Raw genomic sequence first — 14869 nt, forward strand, 5'->3', positions numbered from 1 at the left:
CAGCAGGAAAAGTTGTTTGTCCTCACAGTGAAGCAAAGGGAGGAAAACAATCCTGAGGTGCCTCAGTGAAGGGCTCACGTGGCCTTGTTGTATAATTGGATCCAACTCTTTCATGTAGGTTAAATCTTCTGCAAATAGGGGTGAGGTTTCCAATGTCACCTCTTCCCACCCTTGTTCTTCAGCCTCTCTGTGATCACCTCCTACTCTTAGGCCTCAGTCTCTTCCCTTCTACATCTGTGCACCCTGTCTGGGAGGTGGGCAGTGAGGTTTCCTATGGAGCAGGTGTATGGAGAGCAGGGACTCTAAGAGCCAGCACATCAGGGTCAATTTATTACCTGGATTAGGTGCTCTGTAGGACCTGGCTCTCTGCACTGACTATAAAGACTCCAAACAGTTTGAATCTTCCATCCATGCTGTGCTCAGCCTTCTAGCATTGACCCTGGGCTTTATTTACCTTCATACATGTCTCTTGTAAATTGCTGCTGCTTTTGGAGGTTCCCATCTCCCAGAAGCTCTCTCAAAAGTCCTCACTTGGCTTTTGGGATACCTGTAGAGTGAAGCAGTGTCAGGTTTCAGTGGCAGTCAGTAAAATGCCAGGGTGCTAAATGGGTTTCTGAAGTCTTGTGCCACATTAACTCACTTTATTTGCCATGAGGTCTTGCAAAATCTTGAGGTTTATCTCTTTGTGCCTCAGTTCTTCATCCATCCTAAGACAATGAAAGTCATTCCATTTATCAATTGTCTGTCTCATCTCCTTGAAGCAATTGTCATATCTGGTATCTACATGCAGCTGGAAGGTCCTTGTCTTTGGATCCATCTTTTAGAGATGGATCTTTTAGAGATTTAATTCTGGGAGTTCATAATAGACCTGTAAGAGCAGCAATGGCTGATGGTTTGTAGTAAGAATAGAGCTGGTGCAAAGTGCCTGTAAACTCCCCATATTGGTGAGACCAAAACCCCTGAATTCTGTCACTGCTGCATTTTTTTTTTCCCCCTTCTCCCCTTGGCACTGGGGCTGTGTCCAAGCTGTTGCCTGTCACTGTGTGTGCAATTAATCAGCTGGCTGGGGAAGCCTGGAGCTGGGACCTGGCACTTCTGTGCTCCATCATTTGGTCCAAGCTGTGCATCCTCTGCAGTGCACTGGTGTTGGCCAGCCTGGGGACAATCAGAGGTGGCAAAGCCCCAACAACCTTCTTGAAATAAGGAGATGCTGAAGGAAGAGCAAATGCACTGAAAATGCTAAGGTGCCAGGAAGGGTGAAGAGGGAAATGGTTGCTAAAGGCATATGTGGAAATCTACTGGTTTTAGATGGGCCCAAAGTTCCTTTAATCCTGAAGCAGGTCAGGAAATGGTCCCCTCTGCAAAAGGCAAAGTTCTAAGCTGAATGAGGTTTAGGTTGAGGTGAGACATGAGGAGAGAATTGTGGAGTGTGAGGGTGGTGAGAGCCTGGCCCAGGTTGCCCAGGGAAGCTGTGGCTGCCCCATCCCTGGCAGTGTTGAAGGGCAGGTTGGATGGGGCTTGGAGCAACCTGGGCTGGTGGGAGGTGTCCCTGCCCATGCAGGGGGGTGGGACTGGATGATTTTGAAGGTCCCTTCCAACCCAAACCATTCCATGAGATTCCGTTTTGGAAGTACTGCTCTCCTTCCATCACTGTCAATCAGTGACTCCCAAGGGAGTGCAGAGGGTTGTGTGGCTGCTGGAGCAGCCAGGTCTGCAGGCAGAGCTGTGGGCTTTGCTGGTTTTCTGTCTTGCAGATACAGAACATATTGTGGGGATGACACCAGGAAAGTGTCCTGCATTTTGTCCCTGCCCGTGCAGGGAGTTTGGATCTAGATGATCCTGAAGATTCCAACCCAAACCATTCCATGATTCTATGGCTTTCTGGGGCTCTGCCTTTCCTTTCCTGCCTCTCCATCCTGTGCCAGGCTCTTTCCCACACCAGTCCCTGCTCTCAGATGCAGGGTCCCACTGCTGCACTATGCCTTGCCATCTTTCAAACCCATGATTAGAACTATAAATCCTGGTGGACTTTTCCTATTTCTTTTTTGGCTTTTTTTTTTTTTTCCCTTTCTTTTCTTTATAATTTTAGCTTAGAATTTTACACATTGTTTCTTCCTTCCTCATTCATTTTGTTTGCCTGGAAGTGGCACATGGGGTTTGTGTGGTTATTTTTCCTGTATTTATACTCTCCACTGACTTAATTAAGTTCTTGCTTCTTTCTTGGTCTTGCCAAGTTTACTGGCCCCACCAGGGCTTCCCAGTGCTCTCTTCCCAAAGACCACACCTGCTGCCAGTCACCCAGGACCATGAAAATGGGCAGAAAATGTTTCTTTAGCAACTCAATGTGACATTTTTGAAACAAAAGACAAACAGGAGAAAACAAACAAACGAACAACCATGTTCCCAGCTTTGGTCAGTGGTTTTTTTTTTGGCTGGTTCCCTAAGAAAATGAGGTTTAGGCACTTGGACTGACCTGGTGTGGATCTGTGTACGTGTCCATCCAGCAGCTGGAATTGGGTGGCAAAGTGCAGCCCAGAGTGACAGGCTTGGCAGAGGAGCAGAAAACCTGCACTAGAGGAAATCTGCCCTGAATAGCACAGCTTCAGGGAAACCAAGAGACATCCCACCACACACACGTGGAACATGGCTCTTGGTGGTTGGAATTGCCTGTTTTCTTGCTGGAATGTTTCTGACACCCCCAGGAGGTTCTTCCCTCTTGGTGCCCGTTTGCTTCCATGTGTCCTTGTAGCAACATCCTTGAGCAGCTTCTGTGGCTCTTGGGATTCCTACAGTGAAAAGTGTCCCACCATGCCTTTAAGACCTTGAACTTCTGCCTTTTCCTGTCCACAAAGCCCTGCCCATGTGAGATGGAGCCCCTCTTGTTCTTTCTTCCAGCCTGTCCTGCTTGGAGGACCCGAGCATCCCTTTCTTTGGGAGCCATAATCATTTATTCCCTGTCTCAGCCCTGACCTTACCCCTCAGGAAGGTTAAATCAGTTACTCTTCCTCCTCTCTGCTGTTTTCTCTCCTCTTTTTTTGGGAAGCTTCTTGACAGGCTTTTCAGGGGATTAGGTAGGACTTATCTGCTTGTAAACACACTGTTGGAATTCAGAGATCAGGACATCACCCAAGGTTGCAGCATTTCTCTCTGGATATAGGAACCCTTGGTTTACTGCCCTGCTTTTGGAGGAGAGGGTGACTTCAGATTGCATTAGCCATCTCTAGACAGGGAATTTTCATTACAGACCATTTTCTTCATCCCTTTCTGCTTTTTTGCTTCTGTTTTCATGCTGAGGGTGTTGGCTGGCTTCCTCCTAGCAGGATTTGTATTCGGAAAAGCAGGTGATCCTATCAGAAGAGCAGGACCTTCTCTCATTAATGTGAGACAAGTGTGCTTTCCTCATGAAGGAAAGGAGTGAGAGAGGAGACCTGGCTTGCAGATGCCTGCTTTCAGGATGTGTTCCCCCCTCCCACCCTATGCTGGACACCAACAGCCACCTCTGTGTCCTGCAGGTGTGTGTGGAGGAGGAAGCTGGCAGTGCTTACCTGCCTGGACCAGAGGGACAATATTTGCTGGGGCACAGAAATGGACTTGCCCCCACTGAAGCTTTGCATCCCAGCACTGGGACAGGGCCAGTGTGATTGACAGGCTGTCACCTTTGCAGGCTCAGGGAGGGCAGAGATGTGTGACAGCATTTTATATCTTCCTGGAAGCTCCTGGTGTCAGAGAATGTTATTCTGATTTAATGTACACAAAGCAATTACTAAAGAAGAGAAAAGAGAGGTTATGTTTCCAGCAGGAGAAACTAAAGCTCTCAGCTCTTTGTATCTTGCCTTCCCTTCTCTCTCTCTCCTGAATTCACTCTCTCTGGGTAGCAGAAATGAGAGGGAAGCTCCATATAAATGCAGATTTGAAATGCTGGCCAAGAGCAATAAATAGCCCTCTGCTACACTGATCAGACAAACATGATCAGATCTCTTTGTGAAGGAGTTTTTATGTTTTTTAGATTTTCTTTTGCCTTGATGAGATCATCTTTCCTCTCAAAGCAATACCATATTGATGACTTTCATTTTTAAGCAGCACTTCTGAGATTATCATGTGAAACACAATCCCACCTGTTTCTCCACTGGAGCTCTTCTTGACAGCCCTGTAATGAGGAAGTTTGCAAATTCCTTATCCTTTAATGCATCGACAGCCTCAAGGGCTGGTACTTGATTCAGCAGAGGGGAAATGAGCAGAATGTTGCAACTCTGCAACTGTTCTTCATCCACTGCCCCTCAGATGAATCTGGAGCCTGGTGGGATTTGAGCTGGCTTGGGGTTGCTGCAGTCAAGACATCTCCTGAGTAGGACACTGGTGTTACAGAGCAGCATGTTTTCTTGGCATTCCTTTGATCTGAAGGGTCCCTGTGACATGGGATTCTTTGTGATAAAGGAATCATGAGCCAACAAAGTGCCCTTGCAGCCAGGAGGGCCAATGCCATGGGAAGTGTGGCCAGCAGGGCAAGACAGGTTCTTCTCCCCCTCTGCTCTGCCCTGCTGAGGCCCCACCTGGAGCTCTGTGAGCAGGTCTGGGCTGCCCAGTTCCAGAAGGACAAGGAGCTACTGGAGAGTCCAGCACAGGGCACTGAGATGCTGGAGGGGCTGGAGCATCTGCCTGTGAGGAAAGGCTGGGAGAGCTGGGGCTGCTCAGCTGGAGAGAAGGAGGCTGAGGGGGGATCTGATCAGTGCTGATCAATATCTACAGGGGGTGGCAGGAGGATGGGCCAGACTCTTCCCAGTGGTGCCCAGTGACAGGAAAAGGGGCAATGGGCACAAACTGGAGCCCAGGATGTTGGACCTGAATAGGAGAAAATCCTTCTGGACTCTGAGGGTGGCAGAGCCCTGGGACAGGCTGCCCAGGGAGGTTGTGGAGTCTCCATCCCTGGGGACATTCCAGACCTGGACGTGTTCCTGTGGGATCTGCTCTAGGGGATCCTACCCTGGCAGGGGGTTGGGCTGGATGATCTCCAGAGGTCCCTTCCAACCCTCACCCCTCTGTGACTCTGTGTGACTGCTCCAGAGCTATTGGCTCTTCCATGTACTAAACCTGCTTGAACTGGGGTTACAGCTGGAAAGTTGAGAGTCCCTTCATCACAGAAACAGAGGATTTGAGGACTCGTTTTACATTACAAATCACAAAAGCTTGTAGGTGTGATCTTAACCTGTCAGAGGAGATACTTAAGAAATATTGCAGGTGGCTTTAGAAGTTGAACTTGGAGGGACAGGTTATGAACAATGAAATACGTTTACTGAGCCAGTGCTTTGGTAATTCTACACCCTCAAGCCCCCAGACTTGAGATGGCAATTGGGAGTAGGGCTTTACATCTCAGTAGTATGAAAATGTAACAACACTTAATAAAGTTAAGAGACAAAGGTCAACTGAAAGCTGTTTATTGTAGCAGTGCAGAAAATCCCCAGTAACATCTGTTCCCTGTTGTTGTTATAAAAATGCAGCTTCATTAGACCTTGGTTGGGTCATGAATTACATAGTGACATGTTGGAAACCTGGCAGTTGTGTCAGGCTGGTCAGAGGGCATGTGCTGTGGGTCTGGCTGGTGGCACTCTAGAGAGCCACAGGGCTCAGGGGGATGGCAGAACACAGACCTTCTGCTTCTTTAGCACTGACTGAAACCCAGCTGAGGGTGGAAAGGATTCAGTTTTGGTGTTGTCTCTAAGCTGGTTGGTGCTCTTAATCTGATGAGTTGCTGTGCATCAGCTCAGCTCCAGCAGGCAGGTTCTGCAGTGCTGAGAGCACATGAGCTGACAGCCCTGCCTGGCCCCTGGTCACTGCTTTGGAGAAAAGGAGAAGGACTGAATTGCTTGGGATGAGAAAGGAATGTCCTTCCTCCTGGAGCATCGTGGGATAGTTTGGGTTGGAAAGGATCTTAAAGATCATCTAAGTCCATCCCCCCTGCATGGGCAGTGACACCTCCCACCAGCCCAGGTTGCTCCAAGCCCCATCCAACCTGCCCTTCAACACTGCCAGGGATGGGGCAGCCACAGCTTCCCTGGGCAACCTGGGCCAGGCTCTCACCACCCTCACACTCCACAATTTCCTCCTCATGTCTCACCTCCATCTCCCTCTTCCAGTTTTCATCCCTTCCCCCTTGTCCTCTCCCTCCCTGCCCTTGTCCCAAGTCCCTCCCCAGCTTTCCTGGAGCCCCTTTTGAAGGAAAATAGGACAAGTTTTTCCAGGGTAAGAGGAGAAAAGGCAAAAGAGTTTGAGACCTTTCATACTGCTGTGGCTGTGGAAATGCTGCAGATGCTTCACTTGAAGTTACTTGGCTCTGAGTCCCTGTGAAAATCAAAGCAGCCCTGAATCCAGACTCAGGTGCTCCTGACTCTGAAAAATTCTTCTCATCATTCATAGAGAAGACAGTTTGGATGGGAGACATTTATTATGATGGGGAAGATGGCAGTGATTTTTGAGGCCAACACAGTTCAAAGATTTGCTGTAAGTTTTCAGGATTAAAGATTTACTTGATGCATCTTCCCATATTTAATAGACAGGAATAGATGAAAGGGAATTTTTATAAAGAATTTCGTTCATACTTGATGATCCTGCTATTAGATGAGCTTTGGCACCATGTCCCAAGCCATGAAGTTTTAAACCCAACCTTTTTTAAACATTAAATGACCTTTTTCATCCGCTGGCTGTAATAAATAAAGATTAGTTCAGCCTCATTGCCTAGTCTGTTCTGGGGATTGGTTTAATATTTGGTAAAACTAACTAGTCTCCCAAAACACAACTGAAGGCAGGTTCCTGGTTTCTATCACAAGCTCCACAGGGAGATAGGAAGCACTGCTGGAGCTGGGTTAGTAACTGGACTCTCCAGTGGCCACTTCCACCCTGGCATTCAAGGAAAAAGGGTTTTCACCACTTGCTGTGTGGGCACCTTCCCCTTCCTCATGTTTTTGCTCCCAAGGTGACCTTCAAGGTTCAAATTTTATCAGAGCTGAGTAAGGAAGAAGGTTTGGTTTTGTTGGGTTTGGGTTTTTTATCATTATTTCTTAGTTGCAGAGTTTCTAAATATAAAGATTTAAAAAAAAATAAAATGCAAAACCCTATCCTGAGTAAAGAGGGGGGAAAAAAACCACCTTTGTGCAAACATTTGTGCCTCAGTGGCCTGAGAAAATTATTTGAAATGCTTTAGTTTCAACTCTTATTTTTAAAATGTATTTAACTACAGACTGGTGAGAGTGAGTTTTGTTTGAAAACTGACAATGGAAAAAGGAAAAAAAAAAAAAACTTGGAAATGGTGTCCAATTTAGTGATTTTGAAGCTTTAAATTAGAAAATAATGAATCAAAGAATGCTGACACACAGTCCCTCACCAATTGATCTTTAATTTTGCTGTGTCAGCACCTGGAATTTAAGTAGCATTTTGTGCTGTTGATCAGATTCAGTCAATTGTTTTACCCTTTCCTGGAAATCAGGCTGTAGAGAGAAGTTGACACCCAGCTTTGGAAATGAGAAAGTGAGGTCTGGGCAGGACTTTCTTGTCTGCTGCTGCTTTTCTGGAGGAGAGGGGAGTTGAGCAAGCTGCTTATTGGGACAGTTTCATCTCCCTGTGATCCATGCTCCTGGCCTGGGAGGAAAGCACAACCTATTTTCTTGCACAGTGAGATGAAGATGAACTGCCCTGGCTTTGCAGACAGTGCTGGTGCTTGGGTGTTAATGGGACAGAGGAGCTGGTGTTGCCTGAAGGACTGGGAATGGTCCCCAAGACCTCTGTGTGGATCACACAAGTAGCAGTGCTGGGTGTTTCTTTAGCAGGGCTTAATTCAGTTTAGCTCCCATAAAAGTGGGGAAAAGTAGGAAGAGAAGGAATTCTTGGGTGGATATCTTCAGGATACAAAGTAAGCCAGGGTAGAATGGGCTACCTTGGCTTCACTAGTGGCTTTAGTACCTGGTTACCTTCCACAGTGGGGGTCAGAGTCAGGCTGGGAAGTCAGGAGAGGTGACATCCCACTGGGATGAGCCCAGCAGGGCTGAGAAAACAGCCCTGAAATGCCACCTGAGTTGGTTGTAGAAACTGGGCTGTGCTTTGAGCTTTGGTGGGGTTCAAAGCCAGCCTGAGGGGCAGGAAAGGCAAAGTAAAAGGAGCCTGAACCCAAGACAGGTTTGCTCATTGGCTTGGGCTGGGGGGTCTTTGTGTTGGTGGCAGTGAAGCACTGGGGGAGCAAGAAGGACCTTCAAGGCACAAACCAGCCTCCTCAGGAACACACTGCCAGGCCCACTCTCAGTCCAAAGCTTCAACAAGGCACCTGCTGCTGTAATGCCCTGTTTCCCTGGCACACAAACCAGCACAGCCCCACTCCTCCCTGCTTTGCTCACCTACACAGGCTGGGACCTCATTCTGTCTACACCTGGGCAGGTCTGAATGGCATCAAACCCTTGGGAAAGATTTTGGGGGAAGGAAGATAAGCATTGGTGCCTTTCTCATAAACACACCGACCCCCAGTGCTGCTTTTCCCCAGGTTTGACTGAAAAGCTGCTTTCTGGGAGGAAACCTCCTAGGAGCAAGGACAAACCTCCTGGGGAGCAGAGGGTGGGCCAACCCCTAAGGACATAGTGTGGTTAATACTTGACTCCTCTCACTTCTTGCCTTAGACTAAAGAATAAAAATAATGCCCCACACTATCCCCTTCTGCCTAACACAGATTTGAGTGAGCTGAGTTCAAGAGTCAAGTGTTTTCTGTTGGAAAAATATTTGTCCCCCCCACCCCTCACAGCTGCCCATGGGCTTTCTGAAATGTTCCAGCTCCCAGCACCGGACCAGGGCCTTCTCAGGCGTGTAAACTGAGGCCATCTGGGGACGTTCTCCCCCTCTTGGGGCTGTGATGTCTGGCTGTACAGCTGGATGTCCCTCTCCAGGAGCAGCCTGGGCGAGGGGGTGGGTGCTGGTGGGACAGGGTGCTGGGCTCCTGCAGGACCCAGCAGCGGGGGCGGCTGCAGGTAACACTGCTGCTGAGATTTCACCACCCACGTGTCTGGCAAGAGCAGGGGGTGGGTGAAGCAGCAGGAAAGGCCTCGAGTGGGAGGGAGGTTGGAAGGAAGGAAGGAAGGAGGATGTGCTAACAATAGCGGTGGCAGGAGAATCATAGAGTCATAGATAGGTTTGGGTTGGAAGGGAACTTACAGATCATCTCAGTCCAACCCCCTGCATGGGCAGGGACACCTCCCACCAGCCCAGGTTGCTCCAAGCCCCATCCTACCTGCCCTTCAACACTGCCAGGGATGGGGCAGCCACAGCTTCCCTGGGCCCTTCAACACGGCCGGGGATGGGCCAGCCACAGCTTCCCTGGGCAGCCTGGGCCAGGCTCTCACCACCCTCACACTCCACAATTCCCTCCTCATGTCTCACCTCAATCTCCCTCTTCCAGTTTTCATCCCGTCCCCCTTGTCCTCTCCCTCCCTGCCCTTGTCCCAAGCCCCTCCCCAGCTTTCCTGGAGCCCCTTCAGGCACTGGAAGCTGCTCTAAGGTCTCCCTCGAGCCTTCTCTTCTCCAGGCTGAACCCCCCAACTCTCAGCCTGTCTCCAGAGCTGCTCCAGCCTCTGAGCATCTCTGTGGCCACCTCTGGACTCTCTCCAGGAGCTCCATGTCCTTCTGATGTTGGGGGCTCCAGACCTGGACACAGAGCTCCAGGTGGGGCATCTTGAGTTCAGAGTAAATGGGGGGAATCCCCTCCCTGGCCCTGCTGGCCACGCTGCCTGTGATGCAGCCCAGCCCTGCCAAGTTCCCACGCAGCAGCAGAGATCCCAGAGGGGCTGGGGGGCAGGGAGGAGCACATCCCTGCCGAGTCCTAACTGCTGCCAACACCTTTGCTCCCACAGCTGCCATCCTGGACGACCCCATGGAGTGCAGCAGAGGGGAGAGACTCTCCATCACCCTGGCCAAGAACCGCATCAACCGCGCGCCCGAGCGGGCGGGGAAGGCCAAGGTGGAGGTGGACATCTTTGAGCTGCTGCGGGACAGCGAGTATGAGACGGCAGAGACCAGTGAGTACCTGTCCTTGCAGCTGCCCCTGGCCCAGCTCTGGCGTGCCTGGCTCTCTGCACTTGCTGCAGAGGATGGTGATGTGATAGCCAAGGTGGCCGTGCGGGTAAAACGCGGCTCTTTGCTTCTCTCTCAGCACTTGGGAGATGAACGTGTTCAGGCTTGGAAGGGGGTCTCTGTAGAGCCCTCGTCCTGCCCTGCCTGCCAGGTTTGGTGCAGGGGCTCAGCACGGTGTGGAGGTGGGTGCAGTGGGATCCCTGGCAGCACTCGTGCCATGTTTAGTGCCAGCCACAGGGTGGGAAGAGCTGGTCCTGCCTGGATGGGCCACCACGGGGGCCTGGTGGCATGGAAGGGCAGGGTGGGCTCAGAGGGTGAGCATGGAGACCAGCTGAAACTGGAGGCCTTAGAGTGGGGTTGTGAGGTGAGCCCTGCCATGGGCTGAGAACATCTCAATGAGATTTGTCACCATTCAGCTCGTTGGCTTGGGACAAATTATTTTCATTAATCTGTGTGTCAATAAACGGAGGTAACGACACAGGAGGGGATGCTCCTTTGTGAGGCATTTAATGGTGTGCAAACAAGAGACTCTGGGCAAGTTCAGTGTAATTAAGTTATTTTTAAAACCCTCTGGAATGCTGTGTGTCAGCAAACCTGATGGCTCTTTCAGTGCTTTGGATTGGCAGTGGATTTGTTTCCACAAATGAAGTTTTGTTTTTTTTAATTGTGGCTTACAAAGCTTTTAAGGTCCCTTCATGCAAGGAGGTCTGTGCTGTAGATGTTTCTCTGGAAGCTCAACTCGTCAGCCACCTGCTCATGCATAAAAAAGGGCTTGATGGGCCCACAGACCTCTCAGGAGTGAAAGAAACAAAAAAACATCTGTAATAGCTTCTTCCTGTAAGAGGGAAACCCCTTTGGAATAGGGCAGCTTCCTTCTGGAATAAATGTTAAGATGACCTTTACAGTTCAGGGAAAGGCTGGAAGTTCTTACTACAAGCTGATTTGAGAAAGCTGGGAGAAATAATTTTAAATTATAGAGATTTTAGACTTGTTTCCCAATGGTTCTCTGTTCTAAGCCTGTGTAATCTGCAGGGTACTCCAGGGTGGAGTCGTGTGCTGTGGTCTAGAGTGAGCTGGTTTTCCAAACCGCTTGACTGTGTGTTCTGGGCAGCACTGAGCATCCCTGTGCCTGGGAGGCCCTGTGTCCCCAGAGCTGCTCAGGAGCAGGTCTCTGGCTAAGTGGCAGAACAGGCTGGATGGGCCTTGAGATGAGCAGCTCGCTCCTTCCTTTCTTAAATTAGCATTTGCATTATTTATAGAAGCCCTCAGTTAATAAAGTGCATTTCAGCAGGTACCTGGAGCTCTATTTATAGAACCTGTGGCCTGTGAGACAATCTGGATTGAGATAAGCACCTGCAGCCTTCCAGGGACTGCTCAAAACAGCACTTCCCCACCTTTTTGGATCCCTCAGCTCTTTTAAACTTCTCTTGGTGTTTCCCATCTGCTCAGCATTGTGTCCATCCTGCTTTACCAGCACAGCCAGGGGCCAAACCCAGTCTGACTGGCTGGGTTCTGCAGAAGGGATGGGGGCTGCCTTGTGTTTCCAAGTGCATTCCCAGTTTGCCCCTGAAGCATCCTAAATCTCCCAGTGAGCCTCCTAGGAAAGGAGAAAACTGCTTGCTTGCCTAGCCTTCCATGTCTTTGGAAGAACCAGGAGCATTTTTCATTCCATTCTTTTTGCTTTCTCATAAATCTTCCACATGAAGCAGCTTTTCTGTTATTTAACTTCGCTCAAGGAGCTGGTTCAATTGCCCAGTGACCCCAGAGCTGCAGTAAAGAGCATGAGCAGGATTTCCTTCTCACTTGCCCCCCTGTAACACTGCTCAGAAATTCATTCATTCTAACATTTTTCAAGCACAAGAACGTTAATTTGCTGAGAGTGAAGTATTATGCAAGAAATGGTTGGTTTCAGCAAATGTGGTATTTGGGGAGCACATGGAAATGGGATAAGAGAGGAAAGAGACACTTCCATTTCCAATTTTCACCTCAGGGTGATTTTCTTTATTTTCTTTACTTTTGCTTGCAGAAGGTAAAAGGTAGGAATCAGAGCAAACTGGTTTCATTTTGGTGAAGTGACTATTCATGTAATTCTTGCAATATGTTAGCTGCCTTTTCTTCAGAGGGAAAAATGTCTTGAAGGATTCCTTACAAAAGGAAAAAAATCTGGATTCTGCACATCCCTGCTGTTAATATCACTGAAGTTATTCTTAATTTATACTGGTAGCAGAGCAGAATCAGATCCTTTCATTTATGTTTCAAGGCTTTCAGATGTCTGACTTCTCAGCTTTAATGTGGCACTGATGTTTGTTATCACATGTAATATTAATAAAAGCAGTTTAGATGTTTTAACCTATGCCTGCAGAGCTGTTCTACATCTGTTTAATACTGTTCTCACATTTCATGCCCTTTGAATCACCCTGAATATCACAGCCAGCATGCCTAGCTGACTGATCTGGGGCTGCTGTGATTACACCCCATCACTGATCCTCCCTGCACAGTCAGTGCTTCAAGAGAAGAAAGACTTTTTGAGAGGTAGTTTGTGTTTTAATGTTGAGCTGTTTGGCTTGCTTTTCTTCCCCCCCCCCCCCCAACAGCTTCTTGCTGTTTGAGGGGGGGCACAAAATCACAATTGCTGTAACAGGTAAAATATGAGTCAGCCTTGATCACATTCATGCATGGATTGGCATTTCAGCTTTTATATATGAATGAAAACAAACCTTGACTGCTCTTGTGTGCAACATCTGTAAAATCCTGTGTTTTCAAACGAGTTTGCAGTGGAAGGGGGTGGATAGAGCTCTTTTTTTTTGCTGTAATAAATCAAGCCTGATGTTTCTTTATGTTTGATGTTCCAGCTCCTCTTATGGAGATCCAAAATAACTTAATTAATCATGTCTTTATCTAAAACACCTTATTCCTTTTGATGTCCAGGTAGGGACAGACATTCTACTTGTCACCCTGTCCCCTATCACCTCATCAGCCTTTTAAGCATCTTTCTGTTGTGAATCCCAGCATCTCAGGGCAGGTCAGCAGTAAAACAGAGTGAGCCACTGGAGGATTTTTAATTTGTATTTATTCACACCAGTGTTTCAAAGCATCTGATACGTCCTTTCAGTGACATTGGCCCAAATGTGCTGTCAACTGTCCCACAGTTTCTGTGATCCTGTTGGATTTCACATTTAAGCCTGGCCTGGTTGAGGGCTCTTGCTAAGAAGCACAAAGGATGCTGCAGGGAGCAACTTAGGGGCCCTGGTGTAGGATGCAACCTTTTTAATGTGATCTGTTCCTTCACTTGGTATTTTCTGGATGAGAATCCCACCCTGGTCAGTCCCTGCCATTCAGGATCCTCTGACATGCTTTTGAAATCATAGAAATGCTGAGGTAATTGCATCCCTTCTCTGCTCGTTTCTGTTCGATGGGAGGCAGGGATCTTCTTTGCACTGTGTTTGAAAAACTTGTCTTAGGGCTCTGTGCAGTGAAAGAGATGCTGTGTTCTGCACCCTGGTGGGTGGATGCTCTCACCAGAGAACTTTCAGCCAGGCTTTGAGCAGGGAGAGCTCCTGGAAGTGCTTGCCAAGTGCCCTGAGATCCCAAGAGATGAAAGGCACTCTCTATGACTCACTGGAGGTGTGAACAGATCTAATGCCAGAGCTACTCATTTGTTGTGCTTTTCCTTCTTCAGAAATAAGCACATCTTTCCATCTCCCTTTAAAACATGTCTTGCTGTTTGCTGAGTGCCCAGACCTGCACTTCATCCCTCGATGTGCTCGTGGGAACCGTTTGGCACAGCCCTTTCTCGCTCCTCTGGCAGGGCAGGGTCACTGTTTTGCATTGCACATGTGAGGGCCACCTCCTAGCTCCAGACTGCAGCCTGTGCTAGGATGGGGACAGGAGTCTCAGACCCATTCTCAGCTTATGGACAGAGCCCATAACTGCATGGATGGAGGTACCACGGTGGAACGTCTGAGCTGCACAAGCAGCAGAGACAGAAACAGGTCCGTGTAGGAGTAGAAAGGCAGCAATCACCACCTCACACCTCCAAGGAGTTGCCTCCGAGCACAGAAGGGTGTTCCTGGCATCTTTCCTTTCCAAAGAGTTAAGTATTGTTAAGAAATCTCTTGGCTAAGCCTGTGTCTTGTTTGCCTGTCACACTGTCCTCAAGGATGTCAGTGTGGAGCAGCTGGGTGCAGGCAGGCCAGAGACATGCCTGGAATAGGAGCTCTGAGGCATCTCAGGTCTTCAGGCCAGGGACAAACTGCAGTACCCACATCCTATCTCATGTTCAAGAGGTTTGTAATGGGATGTCACTTTAATGTCCAGGATTCCTTGAGGTATTGAATTTTAAAAAACAAATAATGGACATGACCCTGGGCCTCTGGACCTGCAGCAACCAGAGGTGAGTCCTGCACAGTCTGTAGCTCCTGTGCTGAAGTGTGAAGGGGCTGGAGTGGCAGGGGCTACACCATTATCAGTGGTAACACTCTGTGTGGTTATCAAGGATGAATTTTTGGTATGGGAATAATATTTCCACATTCCTGAAAGCCCTTGCCTGAAGCCACAGTGCCCGTGTTGGTAGGAAGGATTCTTCTCCCTGTCGAGACAGCACCAGATACTCTGCTGAAATAGGAAACGTGTTTGCATTTCAGTGGTAGCTTTCCAAACTAAAACCTTTCCTTCAGGCACCTCTTCTTTGTTTACACTCATTTTCCCTAATTTTACGGGATGTTTCACCCTTGGAGTGATAAGCCAGGTCTTTTCCCTCTGACAGTTGTTT

The 14869-nt window shown here is 48.6% G+C and overlaps 1 protein-coding gene across 1 annotated transcript in view; it reads left to right on the forward strand.

Moving 5' to 3' along the window:
* Positions 1–14869, forward strand: part of GRIK4 (glutamate receptor, ionotropic, kainate 4) — a 131871-nt gene that overhangs the window by 48108 nt on the left and 68894 nt on the right. The window contains exon 2 of the mRNA XM_009994608.1: positions 9879–10043. Coding sequence (XP_009992910.1) covers positions 9879–10043 — 165 coding nt within the window. The remainder of the gene's footprint in view (positions 1–9878; positions 10044–14869) is intronic.

The sequence above is a fragment of the Chaetura pelagica genome, unplaced genomic scaffold (genome assembly GCF_000747805.2).
Source record: "Chaetura pelagica isolate M959 unplaced genomic scaffold, ChaPel_1.0 scaffold583, whole genome shotgun sequence".
In the NCBI taxonomy this organism is placed as follows: domain Eukaryota; kingdom Metazoa; phylum Chordata; class Aves; order Apodiformes; family Apodidae; genus Chaetura; species Chaetura pelagica.